Source organism: Notolabrus celidotus, chromosome 20 (assembly GCF_009762535.1).
Source record: "Notolabrus celidotus isolate fNotCel1 chromosome 20, fNotCel1.pri, whole genome shotgun sequence".
NCBI classification, from domain to species: Eukaryota; Metazoa; Chordata; class Actinopteri; order Labriformes; family Labridae; genus Notolabrus; species Notolabrus celidotus.
This window is the reverse complement of record NC_048291.1, coordinates 5,745,868-5,768,493: the sequence shown is the minus strand read 5'-3', so window position 1 is coordinate 5,768,493 and position 22,626 is coordinate 5,745,868. Positions and strand designations below refer to the sequence as shown.

At 42.1% G+C, this 22,626-nt stretch overlaps 1 protein-coding gene across 2 annotated transcripts; it reads right to left on the bottom strand.

The window, feature by feature from the left end:
* Positions 1-120: 120 nt before the first annotated feature.
* LOC117832204 (globoside alpha-1,3-N-acetylgalactosaminyltransferase 1-like) lies at positions 121-22,595 on the bottom strand. Of its 2 annotated transcripts, none has more exons than XM_034711225.1 (11): positions 22,480-22,595; positions 16,012-16,338; positions 13,083-13,115; positions 12,384-12,428; positions 10,044-10,097; positions 7,330-7,362; positions 7,109-7,243; positions 5,713-5,845; positions 5,434-5,629; positions 4,232-4,451; positions 121-2,443 (listed from the first exon to the last, which is right to left on the bottom strand). In XM_034711225.1, exons 2-11 carry the CDS (start codon positions 16,068-16,070, stop codon positions 2,302-2,304), a joined length of 1,050 nt encoding a protein of 349 aa, XP_034567116.1. In that variant the 5' UTR covers positions 16,071-16,338; positions 22,480-22,595; the 3' UTR covers positions 121-2,301. The 2 variants fall into 2 exon arrangements, with proteins under 2 accessions (XP_034567116.1, XP_034567117.1); XM_034711226.1 differs by lacking the exon at positions 22,480-22,595 and adding an exon at positions 22,209-22,473.
* Positions 22,596-22,626: the final 31 nt, after the last annotated feature.

The following is a 22,626-nucleotide window of genomic DNA, read 5'->3' as shown; positions in this document are numbered from 1 at the left end:
ATTTTTTATTATATAGATGGTAAGTAACTGTGTCAAGCTGGGAAATATTAAATTAAACCGTTTAAAAAAAAAAGTATTAATAATCATTGTTTCAATCACAGAAATCATCACTGAAGCACATCACTGTACATTTTTTTATTCTGTCTGTAGATTGTACACACCTTAAAGGCAGTTGAAGGTTCAAACAGCACTGAGTGAATATGTGTAACCTTTTCAATATAGTGAGACACAACAAGCACATTAAAGCAAAATCACACACACTTACACACACAAACAGTCCTTCAGAGTCCACCTGAGGTCTCACCTGACAGGAAACCTGATTAAATATTGAAATATCAAAGGATTAAATGCCACCTGTTTTTGAAATGCAAGCTAAGCAGAAGTCAGGAAACAAGGAGACAGCTAACCTGGCTTTGGTAACGGATCCCACCTCGCAGCACCTGAAGATCCCTGATTCAGGGGTACACCTGGGTTTGTTTAGAAACCTCACAGTGATGGAGAAAATTCAGGTAAGTTACAAGTCATGAACAAAAACAAACAGTCTGTTCATGATAAGCAGCAACACTTTGACACTTATAATCGTTTCAGTAGTTCCTTGGCTAATAAATATCAACTCAACCCTACAACACAAAGGGCAGTCACATGATTTAGTGTCTTTCATTAAATACGGACATTGAACATATTGCACAGGTTAGCTCATCTTTTAGCATCTGTACACTTGTCTTTTGGGCTACATTCAAATTAATTGCTACAACAATCAATATAATATTTAGAAAAGTCCATAGATTGTATCAAATGTTAAAGTAAGGCACCTTAACCACATTAAGTCGTGTGGCTTCTGTGGTCTATAGCTGGACCATCATGACAGAATTTGATTTATAGGGAACAAATAGAATTAGCTCAATGTTTTAAGTCACTTCTTGGTGTTGTGTTTCTGTAATAAATAACCGACAACAGAAAAATCTGCAGTTAAATCTCAATTCCGCTTTTTTTTTTGATGAAAGCTGCGGCTATCTCAAAAGCTAGCTCTCTTGTTTCAGCCTCCAAGTCACTTTGTGGCAACTTTATCAAACATTTCTGTAACATTAATACTTCATGGTGTAACACAGACGATGGATGTTTTGAATACAATGTGGCCCCTAATTTCGGCTTTTGATGTAGCAAAAGTTGAGTTTTTTTTAGTGTCTTTGCTATATGACGCGAGAGATATTGGTTGCTAGCATAATGGGCAGTACTCTATGTTCATAACATAAACCGTAAAAAAAAAAAAAGATGGACAACATGACAGCTCCCCAGACGTACAGCCAAAACATTTGGAGCACCCCATACTGATTGGCTGTAGTATAGTTTGTAAAGCCCGCCTCCTCCATGTTAACAGATGGGACATGAGTCAAACTTTAAAATTTAACATCAGTTCTTATCATGCTGATTTTGGTCAAGGTGTTCATTTTGCAGAGGATTTTAGTTTTAATTATTTATCTTAAGCTGTAAAAAGAAGGGGGGGTTAACTCCATGATTGACAGCTCTGTTGACAAATGAGGCTCCAGCAGCACCTGTGTGCACCAGATCAGCTGAGTAGAGAGTAAACAGTGGGATAAAATGTAATTCACACAAACACAAGAGTCAAACTCCCCCAACAGACATTAAATCTGTTCTGCTGTGAACTGTACCGTCCTGAGGGAGCTTTGACGTCTTATCTCTGATCCTTGCAGCACAGACTCTGGCTCCGAATGTGTAATATGTCACCAGTCCACTTTGGTAGAACAGTAGGAGACCGTTTGTCCATCTTTCAATAAGGTCAATGGTTCATAATGGATGTTAGTGTTTGGTATGTTGCCTAAAATGCAGCAGTCTCAGGCATGCATGAGCACCACACAGGAGGCATTCAGGCACAGTGAAAGGACTGTAAGACACCTGAGTTATAAACTTAGTGCAGTCTGAAGAGAATATAGGCTTTAGTTTGGTTTATGCAAACAGCTGAAATGTGAAGAGTAACCAGCCAGAAAGAAGACTTGCACATGCTCAGTTGAGGTTATATAACAATAGTTAGAGGTAGCCTCTGAATAGAAGCTTCATGTTATGGAAGTTGGAAAAGGAAGAGGACTACTGTAGTGTTAATAGTTAAGGCTGCTTTGACTCTTGCGACAGAGTCTGAAATCAGTGCAAAGGTGGATTGTGGGTAAACATGTAATCCTTTCTAACCATGACTTCACTTCCTTTGGTTTCAACTTTTTCAGTCCAACTTTGACCAAGGAGATCCAGTCCAGTCTCGTCAGGTCCGGTATGGTTCAGCGAGGACTCTCAGACATTGGGTCGGATGTCTGCATAGTTCTTGACTATTCCTGAGAACCTGATGATTTGGATCTCGCGGTTCCTGGATTTGAAGTCCTGCCACAGGTACTCGGGTGACAGAATCTTGCTGGGCTTGTTGATCCACATGTATCTGTAACCATAAATAAATGACTATAAAAAAAGGGTCATGCTTTTATGCTTCACTTTTAAGAGAGATCTAACTAACTCCTTGGTCAATCATTGATGTCACAGGTAAGTTTCTTCACACATTAAAGAATTTGTAAGATATTCCTGAGCTGCATGGTATCTCTGACCTTCTGTCGGCCATCTTGATTTGGGGAAATTTCTAGTGCACTTACAACATCTGGCCAGGGGGTGGTCTTAATATCAGTTGAAGTGGCTACTACACAACCATACCAACAAAACGCATGCAGAAAACAGCTTTTCTAAACAAATAGGCTGTTTCCGAAATTGCCTACTATACTAGCAGTACGTACTGATATGTCCAAAATTCAGTATGCAGTAGGGGTGCAACGGATAAAAAAACTCACGGTTCGGATCGTATCACGGATTTGAGTCACGGATCGGATCATCTTTCGGATCAACAAAAAAAAAAAAAAAAAGAAAGAAGACAAGACAAATACAATTTTGTCCCTCTATTTATTTTGTAAAACTCTTTGCCCATTAAATAAAAACAACATTCAACTCAAAATTTACTGCATGTGCAAAGCACCCTATCTGTGGCCCCAGTCCTGCCTCATTCACTGCATTTCATGGCATGGCAAGTGAAGGAGCAGAGGAACTTCAAAAGTTTCACTCCATTCTTCTTTCATATGCTGATTTTCACCGTCCACTTTTCTTTGAGCAGCAAACTGTGAACACACCGTTTTATTCTAGGGTCCTACAGTTGGCAAAGCGCCAACATGCGAACTGCTCCATAAACGAAAGTGAAAGTTAAAAATTGCACTCGCAGCATTGGACTCTAAGTGACCCAGTAACAGCCTGTCTGCGTATCGTTGACATGGAGAAAAAAATCCCGGTAAACACGCGGTGACCCGACCAAAACACAGAGTGAAGGAGTAACAGTTCGGGGGCCACAAATAGGCGGCCGGATGCGGCCCGCGGGCCGTGTATTGACGGCCTCTGGTCTAGTGGGTGCGCGACGGAATTTCATAACGTGGCTCGAGCACATTCAGCATTCACTGTATTTCACAGGGAGACCAAAATGCTCCAATACATGCGACTTCCAAGATGCAGGAGGGTTATAATGTTCCTCTGCTCCTTCACTTGCCATGACTACCACTGCGCTTGACGAGTGAGTTGACGCGCAACCTTTTTTTTTTTTCCATCAACCGATCCGAGGACCACGTCCTTGGCCGAACCGTGGAGAGGCATCCGTATGGATCACGGATCAACGATGATCCGTTGCACCACTAGTATGTAGTAAGTAGTATGTGAACAAGAGCCAAATCTGCAGTAAGCCAAAACTCCCCGGATGTCTACTGATTCGGGAAAATATCTCAGTATGCATCGGACCAGTCTGCCTCGCGTACTGTTTCCCATAATGCACAGCGCTCGTTCTGCTTTTTCCTCATTTTTTGACAGGAGGAAATCCATTTTTGGGTGCTGTGAAAGTTATCAAATTACATATAAACCACTTCCTAACTTTTTAAATCATAAATGGATGCTAAATAAGCATTTTATTTATCGGCTTCGCCGTTGTTTACTTCCGCTTTCCGAAACCGGAAATCCAGCGAAGTCTGGCTCAGCATGCTGCATGACAGATCGAACAGAGCAGTCACACTACATACTAAATTCAAACACAGTATGTAGTAGGCAATACCTACTACTGCCTACTACATTAGTAAGTAGTATGTAGCAGGCCGTTTCGGAAACAGCCATAGCTTCCCACTATGCGTGAAAAGGTTAAAGGTCAAACCTGTTCAGGTGACTCTCTTCCTGCCAAGCAGCCTCAAGGCCATCCGCAGAATCAGCCTCAAAGTTTGAACGGCAGGTTTTGGCGAGTAGGCGGACTTCTTCTATGTTGCCTCCAAATGCCCCCCCACAGTAGTAGAAGTCCCCCTCCCCTACTGCAACATAGGCCCTGGACTGAGCTCTCCGCTCATAGGGAAAGTTACTGCGGGGATCCCAGTAGTAACCTGTACACACAGACAGACACGAGGTGGTCAGAAACAAATATAAGGTGATATCAGAAACACAATTTTGGGGGGAGTGTCGAAATCATAGTGTGTATGGCATGGACTTTGTTTCTGTGACATCACCCATCAATTTCTGAAAATACATTTTGAAGCCAACAGATGACAGGCGCCATATTGAAAATGCTGACTCAACCAAGCTTTCTATCAACCTAGAAACAGGCAAAGAGGTGGAGCTGAGGTGGAGTTTTAGTCTCCTGGCAAACAGCTACAACGCACCCACATGTCTGTCAACTCAGCCATACTGAACTCTAACACGGGACTTCCACCAGAGTGTTTTATTCTGAAAATTAACCGGATGTTTTCATTTTGTTTTGGTGCCTGACTTCCTGTCCTGCTCCATCTGCTCTGTTTCGGAATTGATGCGTCGTGCTGCGGCATCCAGTAAAAATAGAAGTCTTGCGCAGCTGATCCGTTGCGTTCCGATCTGCCAGATCAGAGAGGCAGCTGGAACGTAACGAAGTGGATCCAGTGGAAGTTAACACATTGACTAGAATAGAAACCTATTAGATCTGCTGCCGTGACGGATCAGGTTGAATTTGGCCATTAGCCTTATATTATCTTAACAGAGTTAGCAAAAATGTTTAATTTTGCTTTACAAATCAGTATTTTAACAACAGACCTAAATGGGGCTTCCTTGTCTTTTGTTGCCAGGCTCAAATGAAAACTCAAGGAACATTTTTTTGCACCTTTTTTTTTCATGCAAATGGTTTATTCACTATCTGAGATCACCGCTTGGTCAAAGGTGAAGTTTCCTGTGAGCTCAATTCATCATTTTTGTTCTTTAGCACTTTGTTCCCCCTTATGTAAGCCTGTATACACACTTTGATGGATGATATATGAACATCAGTACGGGGCAGCACACATGCTGAGGAGGTTACACATTTTGGATGAGGACCTCATACTGGAGGTACAGTCTGCTGACCTGGGTGTATCACAGCCACCAGCCCGCCCAGCGACTCAGTCCCCCAACGGTTGTGGAACTTGGAGTCGACGTCGAGACAGAAGATGTAATCAGTTTTTCCCTGAAGCTTCTGCTCGATAAGCTCCTGGACGAGCTCCATCCTGCGAGCTGAGATCACCTGCCAGCGGTTGGAGCTTGGCACAGCATGCACAGTTACCTGGAGGGGCAGAGAAAAAACGACTCATAATAACTACGTTTCATGTGAGGCAGAGTCCAACTTGCAACTCCATGTCTGTTTACCCCTCTGTCGGCGGCCATCTTGACTTTGGGCACCTCATTGGGCCGGTCAGTGAACACAAAAATCTGCACTCTGAAACCAACAAAGAAGTGTTGCTCTGCTGTCTCCAGGAAGTCCTTCAGGAACATGATGTACCTGTACAGAGGGTCAGAGGGCTTACCTACAGGTCAAAGGTCAAGCAGAAATATTGCGGCACGGAAACTAGGGGTGGGAATCACAGAGTAACTCACAATATAATACCCAATACCAAATTAATTTCCAACGATAGTGATAATCAGTCCCTCCAGGACATTGCGATTTCGCAATCGCAACTATCAACGCAAATTCAACCTATTACATTAATCTCAGCCCCTGTACGTCATCGGTCATTAATTTCACTTCCTTGGAGCATAAACGTAAGTCCTCACTTGATCGGCACTTTTCAACAACAAAACACGCACAGAGAACAGGTGAAAAAAGAGGGGACAGCAGGCAGGACATGTGACCATGACAACGTTGTTATATATAGATACTAGAGTTATTATCTGAGGGGCTCCGTGTTAGCTTGGTCTCTACCTGCAGCAGGTGTGCTTTATGAACCAGCTCTCCCTGCCTCCATGCATCTGTCTCATCTTCATTGAGGATTTTTACCCCCGGTGCTCGTTAGTGACAAATACACAACCGGGGGTCGTCTGTTTAATATTTGATGTTTAACGTTGTTGCCGCTATTTGCCGTCTACAGCTTGATTTAATCCAGTTTGGTGATACATCAGACACCTTCAGTAAGTTTTGATCAACTCCTAGTCATCAAAGATGCAGATTAATTTCAGAGTGCCGTGAACTGACTGTCTGTGCCTCAGTCGCTGTGAGGTGCATTTAGGGACCGTCGTAAATGTGCAATACAGCCCTTTCATGGCATTTTTCTGTGAATCAAGAGAATCAAAATACAGTCTCAGTGGTCACATCAAGAATGTTTTCTAAAAAACAACTGTAATTTAGCATATTTACTGATGTTATTGGGGGAAAAAAGCAAAAAAAAAAATCGCAACTTTCACCGCAATTTTTTCAAAAAGCTGTTGCAAATTCAGGCTTTTTGGGCCGCAACAATCACAAAAAAATCCTGCGAAATCCTGGGGGGACTGGATTATATTAATACAATCATTTAATGACACATCACAATTTCTGATTAACCGAAGAATAAAAAATGCCTCTCAAAGGGAATCTTCAATCAATGTTAACACCACCATGAGGCGCTATGAAGAAGTGACGCTGTGAGATAATACGAAGAGAATCGGTTTTGATCTGCGTTATCTTTAAATCATAATATTGATATTTTGAGCCAGGAATAGGATAATCACATTGCACGAGTCAGGATGATAGTATACTGCCATGTTGATTTTTTGTTCCCTTCATACTCACTTTCCCACTGCAAACACAGTGGCCGCGATGCTGATGTTCTGCTGGCGATAGATGCTGTCGAGAAGTTCCGGGTTAAAAGTTCCCTCCCAGACAACCGGAGCCAACCACGGCGTCACCGTCACCACGTCAGTACGCCTACGGTTACAGTCACACACTGACGTCACAAATAAACAACCAAAACAACAACCATGTAAGGCCAACAAGAGGAACGTCAGACTCACCCCTCGACGATGCTCGGCTGTTTGTACATTAGACTGAAAGACAAACAAGTTCACCGTCAGAATACAACCCAGCAGAGCTAGCATTGTTAGTCCTGTTAGCTGTTAAAGGAATATTAGTATTTTCAGCCTCTTCAGTGACGTATGAGCAGCTCTACATCACTGTTTGCACAGTTAGCACAGTTACAGCACTTGTAGTTCTGTTATCTGTGTTAGCAAGAACTGTTATAGACCGGTTTGCTGTTTTAGCACGGTCACCCCTGTTACAACAGTCCAACACTTATGTCCCTGTTGTCCTTGCTAACACTGTTACAGCAAGATAACAGAAGTGTGAACACGGTTAGCAGAGATTGCCATGGTAGCATCACCACCAATGTAAGGTTTCATAGAAACTAGGGATGCACCGAAATGAAAGTTCTTGGCCGAAACCGAAAACCGAAAATGAGGAAACCAAGGCCGAAAACTTAAAAGCGAAACACTGAAAGAAATTATTATGCCAATTATTAGTACCATTGCATTTATGGCTATGACTGCGTACTAGGGATGTCGTCAATTAATCGACTATCGATTAATTAATTGTTAAGAACTTACTTGAACACATTTTTTTGCTTCGATTTTATATGGAATGTGGAAAAAACATCATGTGGTCTTATATTTGGTTCAGCTATCAGGGAGGTGTTTTAAGTTTAAAGCATGTTTTGATGTGAATCAGCTGACTAATTGTGTTGTGCACAGCGGAGACGCTCGGCTGGCGGCTGCAGCTGAGTGACAGGTCTCCACGAGCGCCTTTTTTTCCCCCGCCTGCGGACTGATTATGACCCGGTTGCGCTCCTGGCTGACACCTTACCACGTTCACATGCTTAATTTACTTAATTAGAACGAGTAGACAGAAAACTGGACACTGTGAGTCTAAAACATGTTCCCTTGTTGAAATCTTGAGCCTTCACTTTTATGACTGTATGTCTGTGGAGATTATGAGCCTGCTCCACATGTTGATATTCAGCGTGTTTAACATTTTGTACGCCTCAATACGATCCGTAGCTATTCAGTACTGTCAGTTATATACATTGTGTTGTGAAGGAAAATTTGCTTAAGGGAAAAAAAAGGCATTTGGCGTTGTTTTTGACATGGAAAACTTTTACGTTTTTTTTAATGATTAATCGATAATTGATTGTTAACATTTCCAAAGATCTATCACGGAAAATACTTGAAATTTGCATGTGTACTAACCTCAGCAAAATCAAGGCAAGCAGGTTCTCCCCATCCATCGTGGCCTGGATAATTTCTTGTGCACGCTGCTTTATTCCCAAATCAAAGTAATGATCGTTATATTATGTTTTATTATTCTATTAAATGTTTATTTTCTTTCATTTATTTACTTATTTTTTAATTTATCTTCTCAGTTTTATTGATTTTTTTAGCCTTAATTTTATTTTCAACTCTTATCCTTACCCTTTTTTAAACGTATTAATTTAAACATTACTATTTTAAAATCCACCGTTGTTTTTTTAATTTGTCTTGCCTTATTTTATTTCTGCTTCTTTCTTGCGCTGTAAAGCACTTTGGCTTGCATTTGATTTGTGTGGAAGGTTCTATATAAATAAACCTTGATTGATTAATTGATTGATTGATTGATTGATTGATGTGGATGTTAGTTAACATTCTCTAAAGAGCTCCAGGAGTTAGAGCTTCCTTGAAAAAGTACCAGGCATTGAATACGCTGCGTTTTAAACATGGGGAAACAGGGAAATGCTGACATACAGCGCTTTATTAAAACAAGCAAACACAAACACGGTGGGTACAGAATGAGGTGCTTTTTATGGTGTTGAAAGATGTGCTGATGAAAAATCCAGTTGTACCATGAGCTCATACATGTGGGTTTTTGGTAAAGTTAATGTATTCCTATTTAGAGGTATTACAACAATTTTGAGGTGTAAACACAGTTTACCCAGTACCCTGTTGTCCCGGTATGCCTGGTTGCCAGAGTTTCAACACTGGCATGGCACTGTCGGCACTGTTAGCTAAAACACGGCTACAGAAGTAAACTCATTCTGGAATCAGGGGCTAGAGTGGAATAGACTCTCTCATTACAACCTGTCTCACTTCACACATTCAGTTTGCCTTTAGTCAACCACTCAGCAGCAAGACAATGAGCAGTTAGTATAGTTTTGCATGCGGGTTAACATTGGCATAACTGTAGAACAACATCACCACAGGATACTTACTAGTTGTGGTCCCAGAGCTTCCTGATTCTTTAGCCACAGCGTTAGCATTAGCACACAACGACATGAAGTGACATGAGCATTAGCGCTAACTTCAGATCTAACAAAGTTAAAATATCAGCTAGCTTAGTCTTTTTATTTGTCATCGCTTAAAGCAGGGGTTCTCAACTAACCACCTTTTTCTGAAATTTGTCATCTAATGGAAAGCGACAACCGGCAGTAAGGTGCACTACTGCCACCTACTGTGTTGTAGTCTGAATTAACAACATACTACTGCAAGTCCACTGCATCATAAGAAACACATGACCTTTAAATCAAGGCACAGTCAAGATTTTTTTCCAGAACTTTTAATTCAGGCACAAGCCCAAGACCTACTGAAAGCTCTCCACAACCCGCTTTCGGGTCCTCCTGACCCACTAGTTGGGAACCATGGGCATGACTGTGATGAAGACTGTGATGAAGATGATGTCAGAGAAAGAAAATGAGTGTACTTACTGGTCAGGAGCCACCAGGTGGAAGACATGATTCTTTCGGACTGTTCCAGCAGATCTGAATCAGAAGACACACACACACGTACACACGCACACGCACACACACACACACACACACACACACACACACACACACACAGTCCCATAGATATACCAATGTCACTATACATCATCTTTTTTTTTATTTCTGAAGCAGACACTTTCATGTTCCAGTGGTATAATGATTAAGATTTACCACCAACCAGCTGTGGGATAACCTCCACAAGCTAAGTAAAAGTAACAATGTGATGTGTATCCTGCTGTAATTGTTTCCTTAAAGCTAGGGTTGTTAGTCACGGAAAACTAGCATGAATTTGAATGTAGCATTTCCTCATGACTCTGTCTAACTCCGTCATTTCAAGCCTACCGTAATAAGATATTCATTATTTGTTTAACTATCAGTGTGTGGGCGTTTAATTATTTAGTTGATGATAAGAGCACAAGCCTTATATTAAACCTGAAGATTTTTCACCTCGACTTGGCTCACATGTTGACAAAGCAGATAAGACTCAAGGCTGATTTATACTTCTGCGTCGCCCCTACGCAGCAGGGGCTGACGTGGACATGAGCCCCAAATACTTGTGCGTCGATGTGTCCGTGTCGCGCAGCAATTCTCCTCCGAAACGCTTAAGGGCAGTGTGGTCTCTCTGACAGCCGGTCGCCTGCTTCCAGTCCTGCTACGATCTCTGTTTACTTTTCCACATCGATTCAGAGCGTGTTATGTTAATCTACAGCTGATACATGTTGCTGTTTATCATACAGACATGATTACATGAAGAATAGAGAGGAGGAGATGAAATACACGGCCGATGTGTGGCCGATGTCCGGGATCCCGGAAGTGCTGTGAATGCGGGAAAGACAAAGCCGTCGAGCGGACCAATCACAGAGCTTGCGGTCCGCGCCGGCTCTACGCGTAGTTACATTTTGGAGGAGGTGCACGTCAGCTACGTGCGTAGGCCTCTGCGTAGGTACGGGAGCTACGCGGACCTACGGCGTCGGCTACGCCGTCGATTCGACGCAGAAGTATAAATCAGCCTTCAGGTGTGCCCTAATCTGAACTTGGCTCAAGGGTCTCTGGTATTCTTACTCATGATTGATTGATTGTTGATTCACGCATTATTAACGAAAAACATTACCTGCCTTCAAAATACACAAACTGTATTTGAATAGAATGTATACAGCGCCTTCTCTTATCTTCTGACCACATTACTTGTCACGTTGATCCATTCACTCCACATTCACACAATGTATGAATAGTAATAGTTAATCCCTTTCACCTGCCCATCCACCAGGGGTAGTTTATGGTTAAGTGTCTTGCCAAAGGACAGTGGGACCTGGGATCGACCCCCTGACCTTCCAATTGAGAGATGACCGACTCTACCACAGTTGCCACACTCAAGTCTGAACCAGGTATCAACCTCCAGGGCTGAGATACAAACATGTACCAAAAAGGGGGCAGTTCCTCACAGGGTTGATTCCCAATCCTGTGGCTATGTGGTGCATGTCAATCCTCATTCTCACTCTCTCTCTCCTCATGTTGTCTCTGAGGCTGTCCTATCCAATAAAAGGCAAAAAGTCAAAAATGAATCTTACAAACGTACTGCTCCCGCTCTGACTTATTTAAAACTTTTAAATTGAAGCCAATGGGGAAGTGTTAAAAACTGCAGTTTCTCAATTGCCCACTTGATGCTAGCTGCAGAAGTACCGGAAACCACATACACACCAATTCAAAAAACTCAATCTCTACAGCAGAAATAAATATGTTTACAGCCTGGGACAAAAAGCGAGTGAAGTCTGGATAGCTAATTTCTCAATCGGCACACACTGTACGGGGGTTGAATTTTTTCAGAACGCAGCAATTTCAAAGATATTAAGATTACGAGTTTTCCAATGAGAGGCACAGCTGACTTGATTTACAGGCGGGAACACTGGAGCTGTTGGCGAGGAGGCTCAAATTCCGCCTCTTTAAGTCACACTCGCTTAACAGAAGTTACGTTGAGTTCAAGATTTCCAATATGGTTCAGGAAAATGGCAGAAACTCGTTTGGTTTGCCTTTTTTGGTCACGGCAACCCCGCCCCCTTGCCCCTGATGTAAGCGGTTCCCGATTCTAGGCCACTAAAGAGTTGGTGCTGCTCTGTAACATGTCTTCCTGGCCGGTTCTCTCGCAGTCAAAACACAAAAAAATGGTTCTCAATTGAGCACTGGTTCCGAACCGGCCCTGAAACTGCCTCGGTGGCCAGTTAGCCGATATGCCCCTCAGTCCACAACCACGGCAAACCAACAAAGAAAATTAGAGCGTCTTACCTGCCGTTAGCTATTGCCTGTTCCTGCTCGAAGGTCACAACAACCCTAAAACACAGAAACACAAAACATCACAAATTTATCAAGACTTTCAAACTACAAAACTCCCAATGGTTAGGAAACGATCACATCTTCAAGAGCTTAAAATTACCCCTCTAGAAGATTACGCTCCCCAGGATGCAGGCCTGTTTATGGAACCTAAAGTCACTAAAAGTAGTACGGGAGGTAGAGCCTTCGGTTATCAGGCCTACTTCCTTTGGAATCATCAAAAAGTCATGGTTCAGGAGGCAGACAGCATCTCTACTTTAAGAGTAGGCTCAAAACTTTGATTTTGGTAGCAAAAAAATAAATAAGTTGATCTCTTTTCAGTTAAAGTTACAGGTTCATTACTCTGGATGAAGGTGTTTTATTTTATGGGAAATGAGCCCCACTCAAAATGACTCCCATCAAAGAGTAATTAACTCGAAAAAGGTTCAGTATCAACTCCCAATTCACCTGCTCCATGTTTTAATAAACTTTTAGAAAATACTAGAATCGTAGGATACGCAATAACACTGATAATTTAAAGATCCCTTAAGTCATGTTCCAACCCTGAAGAAGAAAACACTTATAGAGAGAGAAGGTTCAAGGTTCAAGTGTGTGTGTGTGTGTGTGTGTGTGTGTGTGTGTGTGTGTGTGTGTGTGTGTGTGTGTGTATATTACCTGAAAGACAAAGAGATGTAGCAGTACAGCAATCTGTGGATTCAAAAAGAAACAAAAAAAATAATTTTGATTAATTTTAAGTGAGTAAACAAACAGCAGACTTCCCTAAATGAAGAGGAGTGTGTTAGAGCAGCCAGGAGTCGCTCAGCTCTCAGTTTTTAATCACCTCTTCTGCCTAAACTTGACCCTGGGTCTGGTTTGTGATCGTTCTAGCACTCAGATGGTAATGTCCCTGTCACACCTGGAGGATTTAGCCAGCATTTTCCCAGATGTATTAAAATGCCTCTAAAACGCTAACATACGCTGATTTTTTTTTCTATTTTGGTCATATACATCAGTGATTCTCAAATGAGGGTACGCGTACCTCTAGGGGTACGTGGGAGTACTGCAAGGGGTACATGAAAAAAAAAAAAAAAAGTTGCATCACAACACATTTTTAAAAAATCGGATTTAAAAAAACTTTATCAACAGCATTTAATTTCTATTCTAATGCAACATCAAATAGGGCACTATTTCCAAATTGAGCATATTCATTCATAAAATGGACAGGTGGTTGAAATGCTTCTTGTTAGACAGAAATAAATTGGTGTGCTCCTTGGGCCATCAAGGTTCTAGCTGCCTTAAAGCTGGGGTTGGTAATCAGATTTAGATACACTTTTTGTCATACTGGTTAAAATGATCTTTATGTCCTGATGGCAATCAATACATGATGTGTTCCTAAAAAAGAGTGAAAAAAAGCTGCTATCTACAGCCAGAGTAAACCTGGGAAAACACCAACCAATCACCGTTTTTTGGGTGCCAAAATTTTAAACCATTCAAATCCCGTCCTGCCGTTCTGCCCGCCTCCTGCGCGTACATTTCCCCGGCGTGCACTCCTCCGAGTCCCCGTCCCCAGCCCCTGCTTCCCCTGACTCTATTTACTGCCCCTCTCGCTCCACCTCAGTCCTGTCCCCTCTGACCCGATGAGGTGCTTTGCTCAGGACTGTAGTCCGGATCAGAGTCTAATAAGCTCTCACCACGGGGGCTCTGACAAGCAGAAGAATTAATGACATTTAGTAAGTCCTACAGAAAATGTACATGTATCGTAGCATCCGTTCAGACGCTGTAGTGATGACGAGCCGATTCGTGAACATGTTGATCTTTAATAACCGGTCACTGTCGGCCGTGATCACGCCAACCAACAAAACAACAATCAATGTTTGAATGAATGAAGAACTTCTCTTGTCTTTCCTCTCTCCAGCTTGCACACTCTACACCTCTCCTGATGCCTTCACTAACCGTCAACACTGTAGGAATTAAGAGCATCTACACTGAACACGTTTAACAAACAGTAGAGCTGTTACAGTATTATATGTGTTCTAACTTTTCTCCTGATATCGTGTCACTGGTACAACTGGATAATGCTAGCATGACAGTTGTGAGTACTAACAGCAGCCATGTTTGTTTGTGTTTTTAACTTTCACTATGAGAATGTTTTGGTGACGACCGGTTTGAATCAGTCACCATCATATGGTCGCAAGTCAGCGGCGCTCGTGCATGTGAGCGGGGGGGCGTCTTTTCGGAGGAGCTCCGAGGGAGGAGGGGAGGGGTTAGACGGAGTCATGAAGAAAAGCTACATTCAAATTTCATGCTGGTTTTCCGAGATTACCAACCCCAGCTTTAATCTTTAATTATTTCTGAAAATATTGCACTACAAAAGCATAGAATTTGTGTCGTCTTTCATTTCAATTTTATTATGACACTGTAAAACCACATGCATCCATTTTTCATTTTTTCATACGCTGGCGAAATCGTCACGGTGAGACAGGGACATAAGTAAAGTTTAGAGCCTGCTTTGCTCCATATACAATAACAAAAAAACACTCATGCCGATATCAGCATCATGCATCACTTTGCTGTCTGGCAGAAACCTTGTAGCTCCATATTTAATTATTTCAATTTTTAAATCCATTAATCATTGCTATTGATCTTCCTTTCTGTTCATCAGTAGGCTTTCAGAAATAGGGCAGATCAAAGTGTTTTTAAAAAGCTTGTAGTTGAATCCCATGCAGCATTCAGCTATGTGAAAATAAATATTTTATTGCAGAGCCTTTCTTGATTTGACCTCAACTGTATTTTATTTTTCACTTGAGTTTAACCGTTTTAAAAACGGCATGGTAGCCGAGCTAACAGTCGCCTCCGGAACAGTCGCTGTTTTCAACGGTTCCCACAACTCCCACCTGTCTGTGACCTGAAGTAACATCTCTGCAGCGGGTCCACTTGTTGGACCCGTGTGGGTAAGTGCCGATCGGCTGTCTCTCTACTTGGATCTCTCTCTGAGCCATACAATCCCTCCCGCAACCTCCGCTCCACCAATGCCAACCTCCTCACCCCTCTCACCAAACCCAAGCACCGAACCCGGGGAGACAGGGCCTTCTCTGTCGCTGCCCCCACCCTCTGGAACTCTCTCCCCCAACACCTCAGATTCTCCCCCTCACTCACCAAATTCAAATCCAGACTCAAAACCCACCTATTTACAAAGGCTTTTAAAATATAATTGATTGTTTCTTTGTTGTTGTTTTGTTTTGTTTTATTGTTTCTCGTTTTGTTTTATTTTGCTGCCTTGCTTTTCTTTGCTTTTTTGCCTTGTTTTCCTATTGTATGATTTATTTTCCTGTAAAGTGTCTTAGAGAATCTTTTAAAGCGCTTTTATAAATAAAATGTATTATTATTATTATTATTATTATTATTATTATTATTATTATTGTATATTTTGCTCTCCTCTCTTCATTGGTTCCTTATTCATGGGGGCCCACACTTTGGGTATCCCGGGTTTAGACACCTGCGTATACTCTTGTCCTGCAGTAGTACTTCTAATATTTCTAAACACTAATATTTGTACTTCTAATAGTAACAGTAGCAGAAGACTTTGTTGGGTTTTTGTACTCACGCCAGCAGCAGAGCCATCATGGTGACCAGAGCCCCAAATTTTCCATTTAAAGAGTACATCGCCGGAAGACCAAAGCAGTCGGCAGGCTTAGAATTCCCGATCCAGGTAAGGTCTACTGAAACCAGATCCACTGAGTCCAACAGGCGTAAACAGACAGACTCCTCCTCCTCGCTTCCTGTGGGTAGCAGCCTTTTTAGTCCTAGCTAGTCCTGGTCCTGGTTTAGTTGAGACTTTAGTTCATGTTCAGGCTCAGGCAGATCCTGACTCACTGTGGATGCGAGGTCACGGGTGACAGGGAAAAATGGATGGTGGAGCAAGCAGCCCTGTCTACAGAGAGAGAGAGGGGGGTGGGGTTTGGACAAACAGAGTTATCATCAATATCTGTAATCAGACATCAGCACAAACCTTAGCTGATGTTTGTTTAACATCAAAACAATTCCTTTGAAGTCTTGTGTGTGACGTTTATTTTCAGACACATTTTTTCGTTCTTGAATGCAAAAACTCAACAGTGGGCTACAACATGGGGTAATCAGGACAAGAGTATACACAGATGTCTAAACCTGCGATTTAACAAGCTGGTCTCAAGCTAGTCAGGCCACAGTGAAACCATTACAGACCCTGTATAAACAGACACTTAAGGTTCTAGACACACGACCAAGGACATTCCACCACTACGCCATTTTAAAGAAATACAACCTCCTAAGTTGGGAAAAAATGGTAATGCACATAAATGCCTGTCTCCTTTACAAAATCACACATGGCATGTGTAAGGGCCATTACAAGATGTTTGTGTGTGTGTGTGTTTGTGTGTGTGTGTGTGTGTGTGTGTAGGACACTAAGTTGTCCACTAGGGGTCACCCCTGTTCGGTACACATGCATACTTAGGTAGGAACCAAGCGGCAACCTCCGGTCTACAAATATGAGTCAATGCGGAAGTGTTAAAAGCTGCAGTTCATCGAGGATCCGCTTGAGGCTGGCTCCGGAAGTACCGGAAGTCACATACACATGAATGGGAAAAAGACGATCTTTGCAGCATTAATAAACCTGTTTTCAGCCTGGTACAAAAGATGAGTGTAGTCTGAATAGCTCATTTCTCGATGTCCTCTCACTGTGAGGGGGGTGAATTTTTTTTAATTCGGCAATTTCGAAGATATTGAGATTACTAGTCTTCCAATGAGAGGCTCAGCTGCCTGCAGGAACACTGCAGCTGTTGGCTAGTAGGCTCAAAGCCCGCCTCTTTACGTCACACTGGCTCGACAGAAGCAATATGGCTGCCGCTGCCGATTAGCTTCAAAACAGCGTTCAGAAACAGATGGGTGACGTCACTGATAGTACGTCCATATTTTATACAGTCTATGGTAGGAACCTTTCATCAGGTATCAGGTTTATGGATTTTGATGGACACTAAAGTTGGATTCTTGCATGTTACACAGTGATGAAGAGACGGTGAACAATAAATCATCCGTAAACGCAACCAAAGGACGTCAGGAACTTCTTTTCACAAGACACAACAAATGACAAGCGTGTCAATTATGTTTAGCCCGTCTCGACAGCCCCTCAGTGGCTTTAAGTTTTAGGCTTAGAAATGTTCTTACTCTGCGTATAAAATATTTGCTTACGCAAAATGACCGTCGGATTCATGACACGTGCGTACTAGCCAATTTTGTTCTCACCACCGTGCGTCTATTAGTGAATCAGAATCATTCTAAATTGACAGGCGCGTGCACACAACCTGCAATCAGCATACTACCACGCTCTTATTCATCCTTATAAGGACATCTGTTCGGTGCATCAAGACGCTGAATCTCACCTCGGCAGAAATATGGTGATTGTTGTTTGGGAGGTTGAGGCAAGAAAACCAACACTTTTCAGAAGTGTGTCAGCACGAGTCACCATGACAAAACATAATGAAGCCTGGGTTTCTTACTGAGGCTGTTAATGCTGGGTCTCCTGACGTTCGTACCGTGGCTCAGGTTAAGAAAATAAGGTTTGATACTGAAGTGGACGCAAAAAAAAAAAAAGACAAATGCTATCAGAACAGAAAAGAAGGAAGGAAACTGGAGGAGGACAAGGACCACCTGATCTGACAGCTCAGGATTAAAGAACGGCTGCCATTATAGGAGACACCTCCATATCAGGAAAATGTTCCTGAAATGAGGGATAAAGTGATGATATTCAACCGTCGCCTAATGGTCATTCATTTAATTTAATGAACACAGCACGCCACAATTATCTTGTACACTTTCTCAGGGGCGTAGTGTAACTTGCCACCAGCTGTGTCCAAATACATGTAACGAGCCTTCAGCAGCCCAATGTGCGCTCCACTACGGCACGCGTGAGGGCATGGATGTTGTTATATTGGGTTGGACTAGAGACTTAATCTAAATATAACATGAAATATGCTCACCAACTAGCCATCCTTTTCTTAAAGCAGGGGTTCTCAAAGTGGGGGTCGCAAGACAAAAACGGGGGGTCGTGAGATGTCTTCCAGAATGTTTTTTTTAAGTTGTCTAAAATAGTACATTTTACCCATAACAATAAAAAAAAAATCGACAAAAATAGTAGGTAACCTTGAAATAAAACCTTGAAAATAGAAAATGTGATGAGTTTTCTGCCATTCTTTTTGCCAGATGACTTTATGACAGTCACCTGGCTTTTTTCCTTCACTGAAAGTAGTTTAAATATGTCATACATTTAGTTAAAAGAGTATGTGTTCACATTTTCTGAGAAAGTTGGTCGTCATCATTTGTGCGTACGCATGGTCTGAGGAAGTTCTATTTTTGTTCGCAGTGTAAAAACAAATTCAAGTAAGAATATATTAAAGGTGACATATCAAGTTTTTTTCATCAATATATATTGGTCTAAGAGGTCCCCAAAACATGTCTTTAAAGTTTATGCTCAAAAAAACACTTTGAAATCAGATTTTGGCATACCTGAAAACCCCTCTTCTTCAGTCCTCTTCAGAACACTCTGTTTTCCCTCTGACCACGCCCCCTCCGGAAGTGGATGTGCCTCGGATCTCCAGCACGTTGATCTAATGTTTACATGTTGGCTGAATATACACGGCTGCTCAGAGATCACGTTACTTCAACCCTCTGAATCTGATCCAGAATCTGATCCTGACGGAGAGGCGCCTGCAGCAGGACCTTTCTGAACGATTGGTCACAGATTTTGTGTTTCTTGTTGTTTTATTTGTCAGTATGTCGACGTGTGTCTTGGTACACAGCTACAGCTACAGCTATGAACATGTAGCTATGTGGCTATGCTAACTAGCGCTAGCACTTATCCATGACAAATAAAAATCATCCACTAGATCTTCAAATCTGCAGACGTGGGGAGTAAAACCGACCTCTGCCAGAAAGGCAGCGGGACCTTTTCTGAAGGATTGGTCACAGATTCTGTGTTTCTTGTTGTTTTATTTGTCAGTATGTTGACGTGTGTCTTGGTACACAGCTACAACTACGACATGTAGCTATGTAGCTATGCTAACTAGCGCTAGCACTTATCCATGATAAATAAAAATCCTCCACTAGATCTTCAAATCTGCAGACGTGGGGAGTAAAACCGACCTTTGTGTTTATTAAGACAGCCTACAACTAGCATGCCTCCCTCCTAAGCTCCTTGTTAGCACACATTTGTGCAGGTAATGAAAAACGGAGGAGGGATTCAGTATTATTTTATACAGTCTATGGGCTGAACAAGCTCCGAGCTCTGACTCCGTGACAGACCGGATATTGTTGTGACGTAACAAAAACACGGAAGTCTGAAACGGCTCGTTTCACACACATTTACAGAAAAGTGGAGAAATCAAAACAGGGGCAGAATGGATTTTTTTCATTCTCGGGGGATTTGTAGACATGCCAGGGACACATATTTCAGGTAAAGAACCATTAAAAAGTCAATTTTGCATGATATGTCACCTTTAATGAATCCCAGATTTGTGCTTCAAACGTGCGTACGCACGGTTTAAGCATGTATTCGAATGTACGCACTGTTAGTGAATGAGGCCCAATGTAACTCCGGTTTTGAAAGGTGCATTACAAATATAATTTATCATAATTATTATTATTGTCGTGGAATTTTCATAGTCGTATATATATATGTAAGAATGTTTCACTCTTGTATTTTTAAGTGTCAGGTGCAGAGTTACTTCCTTCCAATGTCAGCAGAGACAACTGGGTGATAAGCGAGACAAGGTCACTGTAGTAATCAAGGTCTTTCTCCCTGCTCCTGTCTTTATCTGTAAGTTTAGACTGACTGGTGTCTCCCGACTAGAGCACTGCTCTTCTTCCCAACTGTTTTGTTTCCTATAGTCCAAACATGGGTATCTAACTTTAGTGTCATCTTTGGGGATAAAATAGCACGCCTGAGGATTTGTCTGGCAGAACTGACTTGGCATTGCACTGCACTCCCCTGTCTGTGTACTGTTATGCTATTTCTCATAGATCAAGTTCTACATAAACTATTTCAATGTAAGCCGTCAGAGTCTCCTGAGTCTTCTGTGTCCAGTGTCCAGTTTATTGATGAATTCCACCACAATTATTATCACTAGTTCATGTAAAAGTCAGGTTTTCTGAGAAAAAAAACTAATCCTGCTTTCTTTTAATTGCATAAACTGAATAAAATATGGACGTCACCCATGGGCACTGTTTTGAAGCCAAACGACGGCGGCAGCCATATTGGAAATGCTGAAATCAACCAGGCAGGGTGTGATGTTTGGGCAAAAACTCGTAATCTTAATATCTTCTGAACCGTTGCGTTAGAAAAAAAATTCTCCCCTTGTACAGTGTGTGCCAATGGAGAAATTAGCTACGTAGAGCCAAGCTGTAAACATGTTTATTAACGCTGTAAAGATCGTCTTTTTTGACTTCATGTCTATGTGGTTTCCGGTGTTTCTGCAGTCAGCCTCAAGCGGATTCTCGATGACTTGCAGTTTATAATGCTTCCACATGGGCTTCATAGTTTGAGACCGGAGGTTGCCGCTTGTTTAATAGCCAAGAATGTATCATTCACCATAAAGGCAGTGGTAACTGCATTACAAATTGCTTTAGATAAATTATCAGTGTTGTTTTAAATGTTATTATTTGCTTTTTTAGTAGTGATGTGTCGGTCGCGAACGATCCAGCTCTAAGAGCCGGCTCTTTGAAGTGAACGATGGGAGCCGGCTCCTGACTGGGAGGAGTCTTTTTTTGTTAAAGCCTCACGTGATTGGTCAAGAAATAGTGGCGTCTTGACCAATCACGTGTCTACATTGAGCAGAACAGGTAGGAGAGGGGTTACAGACACACACAGCACAGCGAGCACACCAACAAGAGGGAGATGAGAGGGAAAACATGCACGACAGACAGAGAAGGCACTGGAAAGGTGAGCAAACGAGTGACTGCAGGAAACAGTAAACTTTAGACACAGTTCAACGGCAGAGACAGTTTAAAGGCAGAGTGTAGACTGTGCAAGGTGAAAGTGTCATCAATCAGGGTCCACAAATAAACCTGAAAAGGCACATTAAAACTGTCTGTGAAGGATCTTAGTCATCCAGGTCATGGACATCAGAACTGTTTATCCGTCAGTGCAATAAGTGAAGAATAAAGACAGTCAAGGGAACCTGCTGTTGATGAAGGTGTTTAAAAGTTTATGAATAATATACATACAATCAGAGATTGGACCTTTTTGTCTAATTGAGATGAGTCTTGTTTTTGTACTTTATAATTCTTTTTTTTGGACACTGCTCCGTGTTAAGTATATAAATAAAGCCTGAATAATAAACATTTGATATAATGTATGTTTTTTACATTAGTTACTGATTTTACAGATTTTACCTAATTTTAGGCTCCTCGGATTTAAACAAGAAAAAATCTGAGGAGCCACTCAGGAGCTGAAAGAGTTGGCTCTTTGTAGTGAGCCGAGCCAAAAGAACCGACTCTCTAAACAGAGCCTGAATTCCCATCATTGTTTTGTAGGCCACATAGAGGTAGCAGTATGACTGTTAGTATGTTTCATAAGTAGCTAAAAAAAATTGCTTTCTTAAATCTCTTTAACATTATATTAGGGTTGTTTAATTTTTCATTTCTACAGACAGACTGAGAAAACATGAGATAATCACACTTTCAATAAATCATTGAAATCATCCTAAATTTAAACCCTTTGATTCATGTAAACACACAGAAAACACACGGTGAGAAACTGTGATAATAACTCACACTGACACAAACAGCTGATCAGGAATTAGCAAACCTTCACGCGACGCCACAGCGCGGGTGTATGACGTCACGCTGACAGACTCCAGCAGTAACTGATAATTGATGCAAAAACACACATTCAGTTAAATGTCCGCGTTGAGCGAGGACCACGGCAAGTCCCAGCACTTAGGAGGGGGAGGAGGGGCAGCCAGTACCCCCAGCCCGTGCTCGGTACCGACAGAGAGGGACAAAGAGGTGCAGAAATGGGGACCAAACCGTCTGAGAGACTCACCGTGTCTGTGTGCCGAGCAGCTCACCGCACGCTCACTCTGCTGCTCCCTCAAACAGGAAGTGCTGTTCATCAACAAATCTGCACGTGACGGGTCAGAATGAGAGGGGGCAGGGCTTCGGGCGGCGTGCAGTAAAATATTGAGGGACT